The 22,637-nt window shown below is 42.2% G+C and overlaps 1 protein-coding gene across 1 annotated transcript in view; it reads left to right on the plus strand.

Annotated features, from left to right (window-relative positions):
- The first annotated feature begins 201 nt into the window (after nucleotides 1–201).
- The window catches only part of LOC114234760 (cyclin-Y-like protein 1), a 38,977-nt gene continuing 16,541 nt past the window's right edge, over nucleotides 202–22,637 (plus strand). Inside the window, exons 1-7 of the mRNA XM_054716585.1 lie at nucleotides 202–427; nucleotides 3,727–3,801; nucleotides 5,264–5,295; nucleotides 14,798–14,898; nucleotides 17,926–17,961; nucleotides 20,549–20,600; nucleotides 22,073–22,192. Coding sequence (XP_054572560.1) covers nucleotides 202–427; nucleotides 3,727–3,801; nucleotides 5,264–5,295; nucleotides 14,798–14,898; nucleotides 17,926–17,961; nucleotides 20,549–20,600; nucleotides 22,073–22,192 — 642 coding nt within the window. The remainder of the gene's footprint in view (nucleotides 428–3,726; nucleotides 3,802–5,263; nucleotides 5,296–14,797; nucleotides 14,899–17,925; nucleotides 17,962–20,548; nucleotides 20,601–22,072; nucleotides 22,193–22,637) is intronic.

A 22,637-nucleotide genomic window follows, 5' to 3' on the forward strand; every position in this document is an offset into this window, starting at 1 on the left:
GTGGTTGTGATTCTCAGCAGTTGTCTGATCACCACACCTTTTAAATAAGTCAGGCTGCTTACCATCCTCACAGACTAGTCAACTCAGTGGCGGCAGTAGCAGCTGACACCAGCGCAAGGCAGCAGCAGGGGCTTGGTGGGGCGGGGGTGGGAGGGACTGTTGAGCTAAGGCGGTGGCAGCAGCCAGGAGTGGGAGTTCCTAATGGGGAACAAGCTGACCTGCTGCCTGAAGTCCAATGCCAGCCCCAAGCTGGGCCAGCACTCTGGGTGGGTGAATCGGGACGAGGAGTCTGGTGTCTGTGTGGCGGGCACCAGGAACTCGGTGGCAGCACCACCAGCCCCAACTGCCCTGGAACCTGCCGAGTTGACTTTCCAAGCCTGCGTGGGCCGCCCTGTACTGTACCTCGGTGACCTGGAAATGCCCAGAGGTAAGGAGGTGGCAGGTGTTTGATGCTTTCAGGCATACCTCTGGCCTCCCCTGACCCCAGGATCCCCTGGAAGGGAGCCACCCTCAGGCTCCTCCTTGCCTGGAGCTGGTTTCCAAGAGCTGGCCCTTCCTGGCATCCCCACCCTGTATTCTTTCCTGGTCATGTCTGGCCAGTTTCTTTCCCTTTCACTACCCAAACACCTGGTTCTTTCTTCTATTCCCAACTCAGCCTGAGACACTCCACTCAGTGGTCCTTCCTGTTCATGCATGGCTCGGTTTAGTGTCTCCTGGGACTCTATGAAGACTTTGGGGTATATTTTCTTCTTTTTCTCAATGAAAACTTTAATACCCCAACCTGAGAGCATCCATCATCTCCCTATCCTTACCTATCCATATGGTACGTACGTGAAGGAACCATGTAAGGCCTGGTGATACCCTTGCTTCCACCTGTTAAGATAGTTGATGTTTGAGACAGTTCAGCTGCAAAGGTTTTAGGGTTTTTTATTTAAATTCAAAATAGATAACTAACATAGAACCTATATGGTATTTTTAAGTAAAGCTGTTTTCAGTTGCCTGGATAGAAGCTGCTTTATTCCTTCCAACTATAATTTGAACACGGAAGGAAGTGGTGGGAGAAGGAACTTAAAATTACTGCATGATGTGACATGTTACTGCCAGTGCTGCAGAGAATCATTTTTTTGTTCATCTTTTTACACAAAGGAGAACCCACCGAGTTCTGATTACTTTAATATATTTACTTTGACACAAATATGTCTTCAGTCTTACTTCAGTGACTCAACAGACTTCACTTTCATATTATTTGTTCTAAAGGAGGGATGGGGAGGCTCACAAAAGTGCTGGCCAAACGTCTCAAAAGAGAAGAACACATAACTCTAGACTTGAATTTGTAACATAAAGTCTTGGGAGTTAAGACGCCGTATCGTGCACAAGAGTATTTGTCTCCATGGCTCCCTCTCCATCCTCTCCCCTCCTGCCAGTAGATGCCTGTTTAACTGTAAGAATGTTGAGGTAAAGGTTCTAAAGACCAGATGCCTAAAGGGGTGGCGGGGGGAGTGGAGGATGATGGAGGGAGGAAGAAGAGAGGAAACATTTGATTTAAAATAATCCTGGGTAACAACGTAGCTAACAAAGACTGTGTGTGTGTTTTGTTTTGTTGTTTTGTTTTGTGTTAATCCTCACTGGAGGATATTTTTTTCCATTGATATTTAGAGAGGGTGGAAGGAGTGGGTGGTAAAGAGAGAGAGAGAGAGAGAGAAACATTGATTTGAGACACATTGATTGGTTGCCTCCTGCACACCCCCACCCCAGGGCCTGGAAATGAACCTGCAGCCCAGGTTCTTGCCCTTGACTGGGAATCAGACCCTCAGCCCTCGGGTGCCCAGGCCGATTCTCTAACCACTGAGCTGTGCCAGCCGAGGCAAGACTATGTTTTTTTTTAAGTAGAAAACATTCTTTCCCAAAGATGTTAAAACCCCGTTATTTCATAGAGAAAATGCATTATAGCTTTTATTCTATTTAAACTTTAGTTGAGCTTTTAATTTCTTTAAAAGTAGCCAGCGGATTCCCCTGGGTGGATATGGCTTTCTAACTGAAAAGTACTCCCTTTTCAGAATACTCAAATATTGTGGAAAAAAAAAATGAACAAATTAGGAGCATAAACTTAGGCTTTAATTTGTAACATAAAGTCTTAGGAGTTAAGACTCCATATTGTGCACCTTTAAACACAAAGCAAGTGATTACCTGTGAAAACTTGTGCTTTCTCTGCTTGTGTTGCGAGGTGAGCCTCTGAGTGATTTTATAAACAGTTGGTAGATGGGTTGTGTTGAATGAGAGACCAAAATAGGACCTTTGTATAATTCTTTTAAGGTTTATAACTCACTTACATGTATATCTCATTTGTCCCTTCTAACTGCAAATAAAGCCTCATGAATATTCTCCCTCTGTTGCTGATGGAGAAATCGAGACCTAAAGATGTGAAATGACCGTGTAACAGCTGCTGGACAGAAGAGGCTGACATGGGGTGATAGATGTGCCAAATGCAATTTTGTTGAAGTGTAAAAAAACTTTATATTATTAAAATTCAAAAGCAGTTGTTTTGTATTCTTGCCGGAAGAGAAGATTATCCCACCTTGATGCAAGGTGGACTGCAGGCAGACCTATCCTTACATAGTTACAGCGCATTTCATTTGTACGAGCAGCCCTAGGATCAGGTCCGGGCTTATTCTTACTGAAGTCTCAAATTAATCGTGGGGCCTGGAAGGAAGAAGTGAAACTTTAGCTTTGGAAATTGAGGGCAGAATTTAAAAATCACTTTGATGAAAGTTTAAAAGTCACTGCCATGAAAGTAGAGTAGAGCATTGAGCTTTTATGCTATCCGTGATGTGCCGTGATGAATAGCCCCAAGTAAGCTGCAACTAACTAAACTCATTTTTCGAATGGAGTTAGAATTAACCTAAATGTGCAAAGAACATTTGCCAAAAACAGCTCACGTGATTTGGGCATATTTGATATACTAGCAGGTATCTGACACTAATTGGCCATAGCATAACTTGCTTCTTGACACTTTCTGGAATGTGCTAACATCAAAATAAAAGGGAGTGACTGTATTTCTAATTGATAAAGTAGAAGGTGAGAAACACATACTCGTATATGATTCAGAGATTTCTTAGGTGCAAGTTAAAAAAAGTCAAAGACATAGCCTGGTTTTATTTCACATATATGGAAAGATTCTACAATTTTGAATTTTCCCAGTAGAATTTTTATATTGTTGCCTTTACTAAAATTGGATTGTTACCATTACTTAAAAACTCTTCCCAATCTACACTAATAAAAGAGAAATATCTAAATTGTCCATACCTCTATGACACCCACCAGCCAATCAGGAGCGAGTATGCAAATTAACCCAACAAAGATGGTCGGTTAATTTGCATACGCAGGCGCAGAGCAGCTGGGTTGGGTGGGATGCCTGCTATGAGGGGGAGGGCAGGGATGGAAGGAGCTACAGGAGCGGAGCTCCGGCCTGAGCAAACACTGAAGGCTCTGGCCGGAGCAAAGATGGAAGGCGGCGGCCAGAGTGAAGGCCTGGGTCCTGGGTGCTGGAGGAAAACCATGCCGGCAGCCAGAGGAAGGAAGGCCTATTGCACAAATCTTCGTGCAACGGGCCTCTACTACTGTTATAAGTGATTATAAGTGATTGAAAGTGATGTGTAGCTATTTTTAAAATTATGTATTTTTCTACTCAACTAAATTAGTATGCTTTTTTCTCTTCTTCCTATATAGAGTTGGTTTTAGAATTAATCCCATCTGACAATCCAAGGGCAAGCACAATTTTCCTGAAGAAATCTCAAATGGATGGTAAGTCAAGATAGAATTTAGGTCACAGGTTTTTATTTGAAGAAATCAAAAATATCAGTTGTTTATATATGAGGACTGAATTTGTGATTTTGGCTTTATTTTACATGTCACTGTCGCACATCTAGAACCCTTAAGCTATTCAAACTCTCTCGCCGTATGTAATGCTACCAGGGTGCCTCAGAAGAACAGAGCCCTATGGGGTTCCCAGAAGCTTAGCACGAGCATGTGCAACTCTGTCAATTTCCTGTGTCCTGTTTGTGTTAGGGTAAGAACCAGAACTGTAGGATTTTGACACTTCTGCTTGCCTGCTTATTTTTCTTAATGTTATGTTCAGTTGAGTTTACTTGCTTAGAAAGGCATATGTGATCAAATCTTTCAGTTGATTATGAAAGCAGAAGTACAAGAAGTGACGGTTCCATTTTATTTGAAGCCATGCAGCACGATAGAAAATGGGGTTTTAACGTGTGTTTTCACGGTATGTGTGCATTTTGACTGAGAAGCTGATCGTTTTTGGTCAGGATTGCTGTATTTCTCAGTTTCTTCCAGAGCCATGGTTCTGCTCACGTGTAGAGAGCAGGTGAGCCAGTGAAGGAAAAGCTGTCCCGTGCCCCTGTCTCAGGCCTAAGGAACGCATGCCTGTGACGCTGTCCTGCATCCTGGGAAACAGGACAGCCCAAGGCCCTCTTTGGAGCTTTTATTTTTCTTCTTATCTTTGTTAGAGCAAAACGATTTTGTGTGTTGTGCATATGTCTACTTAGGTTAGCCACACTCATTGTAAAATTTAAATTGGATCGGTTACTTTGCAATTGAGTAAAGACCCATTCGTATTTTATTTTTTTTACTTTTTCCTTTATTTTTATTTTATTTTATTTTATTATTGTTTAAAATATTACAAATAGTAGTACATATGTCTCCTTTTTTCCCCATTGACCTCCCCCCGGTCTCCCCTTCCCACCAGCACATGCCCTCCATTCATATTTTTTTAGTAAAATATCCTAGTTGATTACCAGTCAGTGGTTCAGGATGCTTCCAGGTGCCTGGCAGGTTCTTAGAGCTCTCAACGGTTAGGTCCTGATGATTCAAGCAAAGTGGGTATAAATGTAGAATTAGAAACTATAATTGAGTAGTGGTTCAGAAGCACAACAGTTAAGCTTCTTTATTAGCTAAGTTTCTCACTGGCCTAATTTGCTTTGCCCTTTTCTTTTGTACATGGAGAGACTTTTATTTGTACCTAACATAGGATATTTTTTGTTATGTCAGAAAAGTAAAAGTTTTAAGATTTTACTTTATGGGACTCATCTTGCCAGGTGATTTAAACTATAAATTTCATTGAAAATTATTTTTAAAAATGGAATAAAATTTTGTCATATTTTGTATGTTGGTAATCTTTCAACATACAAAATTTTGTTTTCCTATGGCATTTGTATCATAATTGATTAGTTAATTTTTTTTAAATTCTTAGTGCGAGAAAAGAAGAAGAACTATTCATACCATGTAAGTAAACAGTTGAAAAGTTAAGAAATTAATAATTTGAATTAAAAATTGTCTGCTGTGATTTTTTAAAATGTATAATGGACCTCATATCATTAGCATAGACCTTTTTTGGTAGATTTTCTAAATCTTTTCTGTTATCTTAATTATTAAACTTCCATATTCAGGAAAGTTTTTGCCTTAGTAATGCCCATTTTTTTTAAAATATATTTTATTGATTTTTTTACAGAGAGGAAGAGAGAGGGATAGAGAGTTAGAAACATCGACCAGCTGCCTCTTGCACACCCCCTACTGGGGATGTGCCCGCAACCAAGGTACATGCCCTTGACCGGAATCGAACCCGGGACCTTTGAGTCCGCAGGCCGACGCTCTATCCACTGAGCCAAACCGGTTTCGGCAGTAATATCCCATTTTTTAAGGAGTTCTGACTTTACATTAAATGTCAATAAATGGTTGTGGTATAAAGATCTACCTTAATTTTTAATCTTGTTTTTTAACAAAATGAATAATAAAATAGCTAAGTCAATTTTTAACACTATCTATTGACTTAATTGTCATAGCAGCTGAAAGCTAACTTTCTCACCTCAGCATAGCCTTATTTCCCTCCCGCTGTCCCCTCAACATGTATCAGTTAACTGACAGGGCTTCATTGCAAGAATTTCGGGGCCCAATTCTGAGCCTGTCTTGGGTTCTGTAAGACAGACGGGCTTTCTGACTCCTTTCCCAGCCACTCTCTGTAGGCACCAAGGTGTGCTTCTTCTCCTTTGTTCTGCCATGATAGTTGCCACTCATTTATGTAGTCTTCAACTCTCAAACATTAAAAACCATCTGCTGTTTACCTTATACTGGGTATAGCTTTTTTTATGCCTTTAATTCTAATGACATAGCTCTAAAAGGAAATAGATTTGTGGTCAGTCCACAAATCTCAAACTTACCAGTTCTAACTCAAACTTAGAACCTATCATTAAAGTGTAAGTCAAAGTTTAAAGTTTTAATTCAACGTAAAACCTGTATGTTCCTGTTGACCAATGTCACCACAATAAATTTAATTAAAAAATAAAGTTTTTTAATTCAAGAAAATTAATAATATTAATACAGAGAATTATTTTTGGTTATACCTATAGCTAGCATACTACACTTTTCTACTAAAGTCTTGATTAAGAATTCTATTCAAACCATGAATTTTGCCATATTGTGCCATTTGTGTGCAACATTGATGGAGCAGTTTTCATTAATGCATAAAGTGTTAGACATTTTTAAGTTAATTAAAAGTCATTAATTCTGAATATCCAAAACTTGTCTTGTGAAAAAGTCGAGAGAAAACAGTACACCTCAGCTTTAGTTGTTGATGGCTGAAGATGAGACAGTAGGCGCAATCGGTGCGGGCAGGATTTCAACAGCTACTTGACTGGATAGTAAGGTTTGGGTTGTCATTTATTAGACTTCTAGGTATGGTTATTTTTCCAGTCTTTGCTATTAAACTTTAAGTCTAAGGAGCCCCTTCCCTTCCTTGCAAAGATTATAGAATAAAAGTCCATCTATTCCGCAATTTGTAGTGAACTAATTGAAGATACACTGGGATTTTTGTTTCTGTCTGTTCTAGTGACCAACTGAAATACCTATAAACATTAAATGAATTGTCAATAATATTATTTTAGCTTTTTATTTTTTTTTATATTTGCATTTTTTTATCTTGATGTTTGTCAGTGTAGTTTATGAAGGTTGGGAGTCAGCAATAGTAAAGTTTCAACCATAAAGAACAATTATTTAAAATTTTCAAACAAGATGAAAGGAAAGGAACCTTCTGGCAGCCAAGGTATCCAGACTTTGCTAGTAAGCTTAATTCTGCCGCCCTCTAGTGCAGCAGCCGCCAACCTTCCGGACTTCACAGACCACCAGTGGTCCGCAGACGCCCGGTTGGCGACCGCTGCTCCAAAGGTTTCCTTAAACCAGCGGTCGCCAACCTTTCGGACCTAGTGCAGCGGTCGCCAACTGGTGGTCTGCGGACCGCTGGTGGTCTGTGAGGTCTGAAAGGTTGGTGACCGCTGCTCTAGTGGACACTAGATATTTGATACTGGAGTGATGACGAAGTGTTCAGTGTTTCTTTAATTGTATCTAGCCAGTGATGGGCAACCTTTTGAGCTTAGTGTGTCAAACTTTGCCAAAAAACTGAGCGTAACTCGGGTAGTGTGTCACTTTGAGGAAAAAACATTATTTCACAAATGTTTCATCCTCAGGAGCAGCGAATGTTTCATCCTCGGCATGCGGCCGCCTCAGCAGCCGCGTGTCATCAGAAATGGCTACCGTGTCAGTGCTGACACGCGTGTCATAGGTTCGCCATCACTGATCTAGCCAGTAGATTGCACCTTGTTGATTTACTAAATGAACCCTCATAGAGCTGGGAGCCCATGTCTAATTAAAAATTTTCAATGTTTTAGCATGAATATTTTCAAATACCACTATAATAGAAAAAAAATTTTAAATAGAGGAAAATGGGAGCAAATGTCACCCAAAGCTTTACCAACTAGTCTATATTTTGGTGCCTTTTTGTCCTGTTCTTTTTACACCCCTGTTTATAGGTTTTGGTCATAATTAAAGTTATTATGCTATATTACATGCCATATTACACCTGTATAGTAGTGACCTTAAAAGATAACTTCCCATCTCTCTATATAAAAGCCTAAGCGACCATTACAGCAGAACAACCAAACGATCAGAATGACCAGTTGCTATGTCGCACACTGACCACCCGATCGCCTGATTGGGGCCTGCCGGCCAACCTCCCAGTCCCTCCCCCTAGCTGGCAGATGCCGATCGCCCAATGGGGACGGGGTACCAATGGCGGGTGGCAGCGGATGTTGGTGGCACCAGGCCAAGGCGGGTGCAGGTGGGGGGCGGGGCCAGCTGCTGGCAGTTGGGGGAAGGAAGGCCCCGGCCGGCCAACCTCCTGGTCCCTGAAGGCTTTTGAAAAACCTCTTTCTGCGGAGGCTTTTCTTTTCCTCCCAGCAGCATGTAATTCGAATGCACTAGCTGCGGAGCCGCCCACCCAGAGCCACCCAATCTCTACCTGCACCCAGGCAGATTGAGTCTGGTGCGCAGTGGGGTGGAACACCCCGAGCTGCTGCCCACAAGCAGGAAGCTGGCGGGGTGGGGCATGGACACAGAGGCCTCAGAGCTGGACCACCTGGCCCTCAGTGCACTCTCCGCCTGGAGGTGTCCAGCTGCAGACCTTCAACCCCATTAACTGGACCAATGGTGGGGTGGAAAGCGATACAGGAGGGTGAGGAAATGAAACTTGGGGCAAGTACCATGGGTGCAGTCCCCGTGACCTTCCCCTCCCAGGATAAGAGATAAATGTGGATTTGCAAAGAGGCAGGCCCCCTAGGAGCTTCAGCTGGGGGGATGAAAGGAGTTACTCACTTCTGACACCCCCACTCTTTGCTTTAAGGCTGCATTCTCCTTCCCTAATACATTTGCTTGAAATACATGATGGTTTGTGTTTAGACATGCGATAAACGTGGGGAAAGCAAAGTTTTTTGCTTTAGAACAAAAGAGTTTGGAGTCTGTGGGAGGTCTCTCTCTCTCTCTCTCTCTCTCTCTCTCTCTCTCTCTCTCTCTCTCTCTCTCATTCTCTTTCTCACACACACACACATTCACTCCTTCCTCCCCTCTTCCCTGGCCTGGCGAATCTTCACGCAGAAAGTTAACCCTAGCTCCTCAGAACCCACCCTTGCTGGAGTGGCCTCTGTTTTGTTTTGGTTTATTCTCTCACAAGGTTTTTTTCTAACCTCTAAACCAGTAGTCAGACATCCCCCGAGGGGTCCTGGATGGTGAGAGGGCGCAGGCCAGGCTGAGGGACCCCCCTTCCCATGCACGAATTTTGTGCACCCGGCCTCTAGTTTAGAATAAAAGTATATGAATGAGTTTTCATATTTTATGCTGTATTTGTCCTTTTGAGATCCCAAAAGTAAATTACGTGTTAACTGCATAGCTTAAGGAACATATCAGAATTTTAGTTATAGTTAAGACATTACTGGCTTGAAGGAGAATTTGTTCCCCCAAATAGTGATTTAAAAAAAAAAATGCCATCTGGAACTTTTAGTTAATAAGGAATAAGTGGCCTTGAAGTAAAACATCAGAAACAGGCAAAATGGTGTTTTATATAATACTAGTGGCCCAGTGCATGAATTCGTGCACATTGAAAGGAAATTAATTAGAAGAAATATCTTAATATCGCTATTCGCCCTTTCTATATAATAGAAGTGTCAACCAAATTCACGATCAATAATGACAGATGGAAACACACACGTGCTATTGGCACCGGCGAGAGCCTTACATGTGTGAGTCAACTTAGCCTTTTATATGTGTGTGTGTGTGTGTGTGTGTACACACACATATATATAAATATATATAGATAAACTTGCTTAATTAGACCTGCTTTCTGATTTAGCTAAACTTTTTCCAGCCAAGTGAAGCACCCCAACTTCTCTTTCAGGTAATTGTCAGCAACACAGCAGTAAATATCAACACAAAGCAGATTATTATTGTAGATCACGCAGGGAGAACAAAGGGTAAAATATTTAACTGTAGCATTGTTTGACTATATTCTGTACAGTAAGAAAACCTGAAGTCATTTTCAAGGTCCACCATTTCTTACTTCTTTTCAGTCGGGTCAAGTTTTTAAGCTTTCTAAATCTCCATTTTCTGGCTAATGAAAAGAAAATAAGATTTCATCAAGTCTCCTATCTACCTACTCCAGGACTTCTGTGAGGATCAAATGAGATGAGGCATGGGAAAACGCTTCACATACATTTGGTTAAAGTATAAAATATTTCCACCTGTGTTCCTGGAACTTCAAGGAGGCTAGTCGCTAGGGAGAGGAAGCTGGGCGTTGCTACGTGACATCATTACCTGGCACCCACAGCAACCATTTCCAGGCTGGGCTGGGCTATGGGCTGCATTTTGCGTCATGGGGGGTCTCAGCAGTGTTGGCTGCAATTTGGTGGACTGTCACTCCAGGGTGGTGGCGGGGCCTGTGTCCCATTTGGGGAAAGCTGAGTGTTGCTTTCTGGGCGCCAGGTCCATGGTGCCGTTTCTCTATGTGTGTCATGGTAGCTCCTGTGTTGAGCGTCTGCCTCCTGGTGATCAGTGCTCATCATAGTGACTGGTCAGAATGTGGGAAGGACACTTAACATATTAGCTGTTTATATAGATAGATTAAGAAATTTCTGACTATTCACTACTGGCAATTTTTAAATGCTCTATATTTTCAAAGTTATCAACTAGATTTTCTCCCTGTCCTGTTGTTTGTGTGTTTGTGGGAAAACTGATGGGAAAGTATGAGAGCATGATGAAAGCTATTTTATGTTAATACTAGAGGCCCAGTGCATGAATTCATGCACCAGTGGGGTCCCTTGGCCTGACCTGTGGGATCAGGCTGAAACTGGCTCTCTGACATCCCCCGAGGGGTCCTGGATTGCGAGAGGGCACAGGCCAGGCCGAGGGACCCCACTGGTGCACGATCAGGGCCAGGGAGGGACACAGAAGGTTGGCCAGTCAGGGAGGGACCGCGGGAGGGCTCCAGGGCATGTCTGGCCCATCTCGCTCAGTCCCAATTGGCCAGACCCCAGCATCAAGCTAACCTACTGGTCGGAGCATCTGCCCCCTGGTAATCAGTGCATATCATAGCGACTGGCTGACTGGTCGACTGTCTGCCCCCTGGTGGTCAGTGCACGTCAGAGCAAGCAGTTGAGTGGCCTTAGCATATCATTAGCATATTACACTTTGATTGGTTGAACAGATGACCAGTTGACTAGACACTTAGCATATTAGGCTTTTATTATATAGGATGAGGAAGGTAGGCTCACGTGAATTTGTTTTAAAATACAACATAACTGTTATATTGGGCAATTAGGAAGAATAGGCCAAGTATGTCAGTAGGGCAGAAAATTTGACCTGCCTAGCAATGGGCAAAACTGGGAAACTAAATATTGTAGGGTGGGACCTTGCCCCCAGAGTGACCTTTCCTCCCCTAGCAAATGGATGGTCATGCGGTTTACACATCCTGACCTTTTATGTCACTGGTCATGTGGCTCAGACCCTCCCCTGAACTCTCCTCCCCCAGCATATTGACCTCCTTAGAGGAGGAACAAGGGGGCCAGAGAATCAGCCTCCTATGACTCCCATGCAAACCCTTGCACGACCACTCCCTTAAGCATTAAGCCCTCAGGACAATGAGGTTCTGACCTGCATCACATGATCTGAGGAACAAAGCCTCAGTCTGTTGACCACGGAGACAGAGTTTTGGTCACACTAGAGATAACATCTAGGCCTCAGTTGTGTTTCAGCTCCAGGCCCAGGAAAGCAGCAAGGCTAGGGGGGCAATGCCATGGCTGCCTCAGGACCAATCACCCCCTGCCCTGGCACTGGACAGTAAGTGGAGACCACAACCCTGAAGGGACACCTGGAAAGCTCATGAATATTCTCTTGAGATCCTCCCTTATGACCTCGCCTAAAATTTCTACATTTAGATAAAAACTCTTAAGACGAAGGACCCAGTGAACACATGCTCGCTCGCTCCCTCTCTAGAGCAGTGGTCGCCAACCGGTGGTCCACGGACACTGGTGGTCCGTGAGGTCCAAAAGCTTGGTGACTGCTGCTCTATGGTCAGTCAGTGCCTTTCCCCCTCTCCTTTCCCCAGCCAGGTATATCCTTGCTTTCTTTCTCCTAAGTTCCAAGGGCCCTTCTTTTGCCTCTATAACTTGTTCCCTGAATCCATGCAGACCAGCTGGCTCTCTACCTCTGTGACTTTCTACATAAACTTTCTCTTATGATTTGAGTTCTTGGCTCTAAATTCTTGCTCCGCTGAACTCAAGGACTGAGATCTAACGTCTGGTGCCATTTTGCCACTAACAAAACCAGGCATATTAAAATTGTTGGTGTTCTGTGATGTTAAAGAATGCTGCTGTTACTTCCAACTAGTTACAGCGACTGGGATTAGTTTTACTTTCAAAGGATTGTCCAAACAGAGCTTAGGCTGTTTCCATACTTGATTATTGTTATATTGTTGGGCTCTTTGAAAATCAATAAGTACTTTTAAAATAAATGAATACTGCTAAAGTGTTTTAAAGTTAATTTATTCTCTAGAGGTTCTCAAAAATTTCCTGTCATCTCTCTGATAGAACAGTAGATAAGTTTTAGTTTGTATCAATTACCTTTCCGTTGTAATTGATTTTAAATACTTAGTCAAACACTTGAACTCCTAATTTTCCCTGGATTCTGTGCTCAGCAGCTAGAGGTAGAAGGGGAGTACAAGTCCTGCCTTCCCTAGAGAGGCTCACTTTTTATGAGAGGGATGCCCTGGAAGCAGTTGAGACCATGTAACAAATAATATCTCGGATGTGTGAATGTAGAGAAAGGGAGAAGTTGTGAAGTGTGGCTGCTGGCAGAGGTATCCTGGAGGTAGGTGGGAAGTGGGACGTTAACTTGCTGGAAAAGGGAGGAAGAAAAGGCCTGGTAGTCAGAGAGCAGCATGATGAGTGTCAATCAACTTAGAGAATCCTATATAATAATAGACAAATATGCAAATTGACCATACCTCCGACACACCCACAAGCCACGCCCACAAGCCATGCCCACCATCCAATCAGAGCGAGCATGCAAATTAACCCAAACCAAGATGGCTACAGCCACAGAGAGCAAGGTTTCCTAGGTAACAGACGAAGCCAAGCTTTCTGCCAGCCGTTGCAGGCCTAAGCCTCCACTCAAGCTACAAAGTTTCAATTATAGAAGGTAAACAAATTCAAACAAATGGCGGCAGAATGGAGCTTGAGAGAGCAGGCCAGGGTTGCCGCCGGCAACAGGGGAAGCAAAGCTTTCCACACACCCTGGCTGGGCCCACCCGCTTAAGGCAACAAAGTTTCAATTATAACCCCAACACAAATGGCTTCGGGCCTCAGAGGGAGCCCCAGGCTTGGCTCTGCTCCAGGCTACAAAGTTTCAATTGTAGAAGGAAAATAAATTCCAGATACCAGGGCCTCTGCTTGCGTTGCCTGGGGGCGTGGCTGGCCTGCAAACCACCACAGGCCCCTCGCTCAGGCCGCCCCACGTCCCAAGGGTACCCCACCCTGATCAGGGACACCCTTCAGGGCAAATCAGCTGGCCCCCACCCCTGTACCAGGCCTCTATCCTATCTAATAAAAGAGTAATCTGCAGATTGATCATCACTGCAACACACAATATAGCTGCCCCCATGTGGTCAAAGATCCTGCCCCCATGTGGACACAGGATGGCCACCACAAGATGGCTAGCAGGAGAGGGCAGTTGGGAGGCACCTGGCCTGCAAGGGACGGCAGTTGAGAGGGACCAAGCCTGCAAGGGAGGGCAGTTGGAGGTGATCAACCCTGCAGGAGAGGGCAGTTAGGGGTGACCAGGCCGGCAGAGGAGGGAAGTTGGGGGCAAACAGGCTGGCAGCAGAGTGGTTAAGGGGTGATCAGGCTGGCAGGCAGAAGCGGTTGGGGCAATCAGGAAGGCAGGCAGGCAAGCAGTTGGGAGCCAGCAGTCCTGGATTGTGAGAGGCAGGCAGAAGCGGTTAGGGGCAATCAGGAAGGCAGGCAGGCAAGCAGTTGGGAGCCAGCAGTCCTGGATTGTGAGAGGGATGTCCGACTGCCCGTTTAGGCCCGATCCCTGGGATCGGGCCTAAACGGGCAGTCAGACATCTCTTGAGGGGTCCCAGATTGGAGAGGGTACAGGCTGGGCTGAGGGACAATCTCCCTCCATGCACGAATTTCGTGCACCAGGCCTCTAGTAGAATTAATAACGTAATGTGAAGTGTTCTCTGAAGTACTCATGTGGGTAGTGTAATGGTAGTCTTAATTAAACATGAAGTGAGAGCTAAATTCTCAGAGTTGTTTTATCTGGGTGCTGTATGTGAGAGAATCTTAAAACGATACTCTTAAGATAAGGAAACTGAGGCCCAGAGAGAACTCTGGCCCCCGAGCTTGTTAGCCATAGGCCAGCCCCAGCACACACACCTCTGACGCAAATACACGTGGCTTATCACACTGTCTCCTGAACTAATAGTTACTACTGGCTTTCATTTACTTCAGTAAAATGCTCTTTCTTCAATATTACCTAAAGAATTATGTTTTAATGTAGAAAATAAAGAATAGAAATAAAAATCTCAGCTGCTTTTCATTTCTGAAGAAAACAAAAAGCACTGAAGTCTTATTTTTAATGTTTTACGTTATTATAAAGGGAATTTGTCATAGGTGTTTGCCAACTTGGGTTATATGACCCCTTCCTCAGATTTCATGGTTGCAAGTTAGAGCATCTAATGGGTTTACCATAGAGCTGCACATGATATCGCACTAAAGCATTCATAAAGCATTCATAGAGTATGAGAACAGTTGTAATGCTTAATTGTTTGACATTTTAACCAATAAAAAAACACACTTTTATAGGTTTAACTTACTGTGATATTTCCTTCTATTCCCCTTCCCTTCAGGTATCTCCAGGTCACCGTAGTGCAAAGTACAGCTCATGCTCAACAATATTTTTAGACGACAGCACAGTTTGCCATCCTAATGTTAGAATCACCATGCAATGGTGAGTACAAATAGGTTACCCAGGGCTCAGTGACAGACCCTGATGCTAAAAGGATCCTACCCATATGTAATTTCATCTGATTGTCCTTTTCAGGGATTGGGTTAAGAAAAAAAAAAAAAAGTATTTCTAGGAAAAAAAAGGATTTCTTTATGAGATACAGGCCTAAAACAATGTAGTAGCTACCACTTTGGAAGCTACTCTTGGAAGAAGGAACAGTTTGTCCCCCACTGGCACCAGAGTGCATCTGCATTTACATTCAATTGCTTCCTGTCAGATTTTCCCCTGCTTACTTTTTTTTCTGCACTATTTGTATGTTAAAATTCACTTCTCCTTCCAGTAAAAAGGCATCAAACCAGTCTTAAGGAACAACTTTTCAAGCTAATTTCTTTGTGGATAAAATATGTTCAACTGAGATTTTAATTTTATAGATCTATTAAATTTATATATATACTAGAGGCCCAGTGCACGAATTCGTGCATGGGTGGGGTCCGGCTGGCCCGCCCCAATGGAGGCCAATCAGGGGGGAGGGGCCAAGGGTGGTTGGCCAGCCAGCCCCGCCCCCTGGTCCAACTCCCAGTCAAATTCCCTGTCGAGGGGACAATTTTCATATTAGCCTTTTATTATATAGGATATTTTAGAGCCCCGGTGCATGAATTCGTGCATGGGTGGGGTCCGGCCAGCCTGGCCGGTGAGGGGGAGTGGGGGGCATGGGCAGTTGGCCAGCCTGCCTGCTGGTTGAACTCTTGGTCGAGGGGTCAATTTGCATATTAGCCTTTTATTATATAGGATATATCTATATATATATATATATCTATATATATATATGTGTGTGTGTGTGTGTGTGTGTGTATGTGTGTGTGTGTGTGTATATATATATGTATATATATACACACACACATATATATATATCCTATATAATAACAGCCTAATATACTAAGTGTCCAGTCGTCCAGTCATCCATTCAACCAATCAAAGCATGATATGCTAATGATATGCTAACAATGCTCAACCGCTCAATATGACGTGCACTGACCACCAGGGGTGGTCACTTAAGATGAAACTTTTAAGCTTATTTAAGAGCCAAATAAAACCAAACTAGGATGTAGGGCATCCTGAATCTCATTGGGGTGTCCAAGGAAATTATCAATGTCTCCCTGGGATATGAGTATTGATATTCCAGAACACAGTTTGGGAAATGCTACCTGAAAATATTAATGTCCTCATTCCTAATTTTTACTTTTCAGTCCTAAAAACATAATTTTTTATAAACTTATTTTTTTTCTATTGTACCAGCTTTTTTGCTAATTTTATCAGTAACTTCTACTTTACTTAAAAACAGCAAGTTCACAATCATAATAATATAACTTTCTTCTTTCACAACAATAGTTGAGATCAAACTGTGTCTCAGCAAAAATTGAGCCTGATCTCTACCTAAAGTCTTGAACTTTGGCAGCTATTGCATAATCATTTAGTCTTTTTTATTCAGCCAGGACACTAAATCTATGAGTAAAAAAAAAAAAGACACTTCACTCTCTGTTCCATAGCTTCTTTTGAATTCAAAGGGTTCTGATGTTACAGTACCGTATTTTCCAGCGTATAAGATGACTTTTTAACCCAGGAAAATCTTCTATACGCCCAGTCGTCTTATACGCCGGAAAATACGGTATATAATTCAAAGGTAGTTTTAAAGATTAACTTTGCTCAGACAAGTAGGTGTTATGCTATTTTGTTCTCCAAATTAGTCCAATTTTTGGAAGTACAATAACTTTTCATTTGCTCTCATCAAGATTTGAAAATGGATCATTCAGTACATTTACTGTTGATGAAATAAAGATTTACTGAAAAAATTAATAGAGCTAACTGGCTTTTAGGAATGGTTTAGAAAAAAATGTTTGTTATGGGGTAGTAGTGCATTCTCAATGGGGTGGGTGAGACTTATTAGAATCACTTAGCAACTTTTTTCAAAATATATGTCTCTAAACAGATGTATTCCATTCCCTCTCCCTTAACATACACTCTTGCAAGCCTTTTGATAAGCTGAGGAAGGATGGGAGGAGTATTATATGGAGCAAAGCATACCGAGTGATTCTGATTTTAACCCTAATTCATGTGTTTTCAAACTTTGCTGCACATTACAATCACCTGAGAAGCTTTCAAAACAATCCCAAGTCGTACCCAATGCCGGTGAAATCAGATTATTTCAAGGTGGGAGAAGGCAGTTTTTAAAGCCTCTCTTGATGATGGCAATGCACAGCCAAGCCTGGGAACCATACTGCCTGGTAGAGTGTAGGAGAAGGAGAATGGCTTCTCACTCTTGATGGGTCCTTGAGCAAGTCAGTTTTAAGCCTTGGTTACCTTCTCCGTAAAATGGGTTTTGAATTAAATGTCATCAGAAGTTCATTGGTTCTTTTCAGTTTATATGCTTCAATTCCGTGATTTTAAAATCAATTTGGCGTGGCTCAGTGAGGTCTCTGTTCGATTCCCTGTCAGGTCACATGCCTGGGTCGTGGGCTCGATCCCCAGTGTGGGGTGTACAGGAGGCAGCTGATCAATGATTCTCTTCTAACAGTATATTCTCTAGCATATTGGTTTTCTTAATTTTGCTTAAAGCCAAAGAATTACAAGGTGAAAAGTGCCCATGCTATACTGTTCTGAATGAGGATTTCATAGCCACTGGGCAGCTGGGAAGGTCTTCCCTCACCACATTTAAAAAGTGTCTTCAGCCCTAGCCGGTTTGGCTCAGTGGATAGAGCGTCGGCCTGTGGACTGAAGGGTCCTGCGTTCGATTCCGGTCAAGGGCACGTACCTGGGTTGCAGGCTCCATCTCCTGTACCTGTTGGGGGTGTGCAGAGAGAAAAACATCGATGTGTCTCTCTCACATCGATGTTTTTCTCTCTGTGTCTCTCCCCCTCCCTTCCACTCTCTCTAAAAAATTAATGGAAAAATATCCTCGGGTGAGGATTAACAACAACAAAAAGTCTTCAGACCTAACATAAAATCAATTGTTACAATTTTTTTTTTTCTCAGCCTGGCATTAGCAATATATTACCACATAAAGAACAGGTGAGTTTTTAAACCTGTCTTGTTATTTCTAGTTAATAAACACACAAGATATAAAGTGTAGTGTTAGATGATAAACATAGACATTATTGGAGTCAGCTATATAGTGCTTTTATTACATTATTGAAGTGAATCATTCGTTTTTGTCTTAGGACTCTTAATGCTTAAGTTATTGAGGATCCCAAAGAATATTTGTTTATGTGGGCTATATTGATATTTACTGTATTAGAAATTTAAAATAAGTCCCTCGTATGTTGAAACATGTCTTTTTTTATAGCACTGTTGACATTTTGAGCAGGATAATGCTTTGTTGTAGGGGACTGCCTTGTGCGTTACAGGATGTTCAGTAGCATCCCTGGCCTCTCCTCACTAGATGCCAATAGCACTCTTCCCAGGCCACATTCTGACAACAAAAAATGTTCCAGCCATGGCCATATGTTTCCCCGGGAGACAAATTCACCCCTGATAGGGAGCCATAGCATTAACGTAATTCTTTACAAAAAATAATTATTTTCCACAACAAAAAGTTGAGTGGAAATTGTCATTTATATATATTTTTGCAAATCTCTTTATGTCTGATTTAATAGAAGACAGCTGATTCTCATGCACACCCTGTCTTCAATCCTTTGTGATTACTTCAGTCATCTCAATAACTTGTTTTGAAGAAACAATGCGAAGGCCCAGCCTCATGTCGCTTTATAGCTAGAAATGGGTGTGTTTTTAAAGTCTTCAGATAATTATGGATATTCTTTGATACTGTACCAGAAGTCCATAAGTGCTGGTTTGTTAAATTAATTACAGTGGGATTTTAAGTCATATTTATGCACTTGCAGTAGGTCTCTGTTAAATTAATAGTCATATATCTTATACACTGAATCAATCTTTTTACTTGTATATAATTTACAATATTATGCATTGGTCATTTGGAAAGTATTGGCTCACATTTCTTTATACAGTATTAAAGCTCACTTTTGTTAGTCAGCATCGTATCAACACCAGTCTTACCAGAAAAGCCTAAGTATTGAAAAGCTGTCAAGCTCACAAAAAAAAAAGGTACAGTTTCCCCCCAATCTTGATTTTTAGCTTGATAGCTTGAATTGTGTCATTGGCAACAAATAAACAAGTTATTTTCCTTGAAGTGACAGGCTCACTGTTCAGTTTTGAGAGAATGACAGTTGCACTATCAAATAAAGATGTTATTCAATGAAAAAAAAAAAAGTAGCTCGCTCAGCTCACAACTAAGTCACAAGTGCTTTTCCTTAACAAGCACATTTCAGTATGCAGAAGTGCTTGATGTATACTTTCTCCTTGTTCAGAATAGAAAAAGAAGAACCAGCCTTAATAACATTACTAATTGTTACTGCTTTATCAAAGATGTTCTTAAGTAAAGCAGAATTTGTTTTTCAACAAGAGGCAGTGAAGAATAAAATGACTACTAGTTACAGTGTGGTACCCCTGCCTTGATTCATTCTCACAAACCATGACTTCTGCTTTTACACAATGGTTGCAAATGTCAGTGCAAATGCAGCCAAGGCCTTAATATTTCTGTAAAAATAGTTTGGCTTCATGGGTCTTCTGAAATGGTCTGGACAGTGGTCAGCAAACTCATTAGTCAACAGAGCCAAATATCAACAGTACAACGATTGAAATTTCTTTTGAGAGCCAAATTTTTTAAACTTAAAATTCTAACACCACTTCTTCAAAACAGACTTGCCCAGGCCGTGGTATTTTGTGGAAGAGCCACACTCAAGGGGCCAAAGAGCCGCATGTGGCTCGCGAGCCCCAGTTTGCCGACCACGGGCCTAGGAGAACCCCGGAGGCCTGCAAAACACACTTGGAGAACCACTGTTTAAATGAGGAGAGTATATTAGTGTGGAAAATTAAACTTAAAAGAAGACTCGCTGCCCTGGCCTGTGTGGCTGAGTTGGTTGGAGCATCATCCCATACACCAAAAGGTGGTGGGTTTGATCCCCAGTTGGGTGCTTGCAGGAAGCAGCCAACCAATGTTTCTCCCTCTCCTTTCCTCTCCCCCTCCCCTTACTCTCTCCTCTCTTTCTTCCTCTCCCTTTTTCCTCTCTGTCTCTCTCTCCCTTCCTCTCTAAAATCAATGGACTGGTCACTTTTAAAATAAAAAGGCAAATTTTTAACTCAGTCTGTTTAAAAGTGGCAAGAAGAAATACATAATAATATAGGAAACTAAAAAGAGAAAAAAAAAACACAGAAAAAAACATGAATCTCATATTCACGTGAACGGTTGCCCACCCCTACTGCTTTATAAAATGTCCCTGTGTCTTCCAATGTGAGCTTAGAGGAGTGGCAACTGATTTGGTTGTCTAGCATTGCCTATTAGGGAAGGTCAATGCTTATAAAGGCAACTCTGGCTGGTCATTATAGAAAAGATTTCACAGAACTTGATGTGCTGAGTAAAAAGAGGTCAGAAAATTCTTACAGAACCTAAGAGAAGAATTTGTAGGACTTTGTTAAAGGTTAAGCTTCTCCCTCCACCCATCTCTCTACTCCCAGGAGATGTGTTACTAAGATATTAACAATTCCTGGATTCGTTTCTTAAAATCACTTTCTTATTTTCTAGAGATGCAAATAGATCTGAGGACATTTTTGATGAAAGGTTACATCCATTCACAGTAAGTGCCAGTTGTATTGAGGTTTTATTTCTCTCTCATACAATTGTGTTTATTTTATGCTGATTTGCTTTGAAATTAATCACTAGAAGAAAATTACTCCCTCCAGCTTGAAGTCAAAATTATCTTCCTTTAAGTTTTCTTCCCCACCCCATGTTGCACCTAATGATTTTAAAAAACAAATGTTTAAGAAATGTTAGTAAGAACTGAGTTGTAGCTTTGTATAACTAGTAAGCTAAAGTAAGTCAACATGCCCCCCGCAAAAGTATCTTTTTAAAAGATAATTTTCAGTAACATCAAACAATACAAATATTTGTAAATAAGCCTAACAGATATGTTAAGATCTCTATGAAGAAAACTAAACAGCTATTTAAATTTTGGATTAATTAGAATGACAAAAGAATTTCAAATTCACTTCAGATGCTCTATAGCGATATAAGGCTGGTGACCACTGTTTAGCACAGCACGGCCTTAGAGCCTGATGGTTACAGGAAACTGAAAATGCATTTTCAGAGTTGATTGCAGAAGTATGACATGGTGATCAACAAGACTTTTGAACCTAAAGATGGTTTATGTTTAGATAGAATTCTGTAGAAGGAAGGTGGAAAGGAACATATACATTTTCTGAGTCTGTGCCTGTATTTATCTTTAATGTGTGTTGGTATTGAATCACTATTATATACATACTAGAGGCCCAGTGCACAAAATTTGTGCATGGGGGGGGTCCCCCTCAGCCCAGCCTGCACCCTCTCCAATCCGGGACATCCCTCTCACAATCCAGGACTGATGGCTCCTAACTGCTCACCTGCCTGCCTTCCTGATCGCCCACAACTGCCCTCCCCTGCTGGCCTGATCGCTCCTAACCGCCCTCCTCTGCAGGCCTGTTCACCCCTAACTGCCCACTCCTGCTGGCCTGATCGCCCACAGCTGCCCTCCCCTGCTGGCCATCTTGTGGTAGCCATCTTGTGACGACATGGGACAGCCATCTTGTGATGATGTGAGCGCTCAAGAGTGCGAGGGCCACCTAGGCTTTTGTGTGTGTGTGTGTGTGTGTGTGTGTGTGTGTGTGTGTGTGTATTGATTTCAGAGAGAAAGGGAGAGGGAGACAGAGATAGAAACATTAATGATGAGAGAGAATCATTGATCAGCTGCTTTCTGCATGCCCCCTACCAGGGATTGAGACCACAACCCAGGCATGTGCCCTTGACCAGAATCGAACCTGGGACCCTTCAGTCTGCAGGCGGACGCTTCATCCACTGAGCCAAACCGGCTAGGGCTCACTGTTGTTTTTTAAGGCCCCATTGTTTATATTTAAGAGACTAAAAGACATATCACCCAATCAAAATTATCTTAAGAGGCATGTGGGCACAAACAGAAGACTATGATATTAGGGGCATGTGGGCACAAGCTATCATAAAAGTACCTAAGTGTTTTTCTTCAGTGGATACTTACTTTGCATTTTTTTTTCCTTTCAGCAAGAAATAGTTCCAGAGGAATACTTTAATCATAATCCTGATTCCGAAAGCATTTACAGATTCATTCACCCTTTTTTCAGTGCCACAAAGCTAACAGCTGAATGGGCAATAATAGCTTTGGTAAGATAGTTCTTTCAGAAAGCATCTTTTCTGTCTTGCCCACAGGGTATGGTCTTGTTTTTCGAATAAAAGTCAGTTCCTGAAATGATCATCAGAACTTTATTAAGGGCAACGTATCAAAGGAAGTAAAATACACATATTTGAGCTTAATAATCATGATTTAAAATGTCCTTGCTTTTCTCACCACAACACAGTTGCTTTTAAAGGCAGCAGGAGAGATACCCGGTTTCTTCCACTACACCTCAGGAGACACATGCGCACGCAGTGCACACACAGGCACACATACAAGGCGTGCTGATGGCGTAGGATGGGGGCAATAGCAGACCCTCTGGGCCCCAGGCAGTGACAGGTTCAGTGTAGGTCTAAGCTGAGTTGCAGGCTGGATTCCCCAGGCAGTTGTAATGTGTGTCCTGATTGAGAACTAGAGCCCTAAATTCTCTGTTCC

This window comes from Eptesicus fuscus, chromosome 5, assembly GCF_027574615.1.
Source record: "Eptesicus fuscus isolate TK198812 chromosome 5, DD_ASM_mEF_20220401, whole genome shotgun sequence".
NCBI lineage: Eukaryota > Metazoa > Chordata > Mammalia > Chiroptera > Vespertilionidae > Eptesicus > Eptesicus fuscus.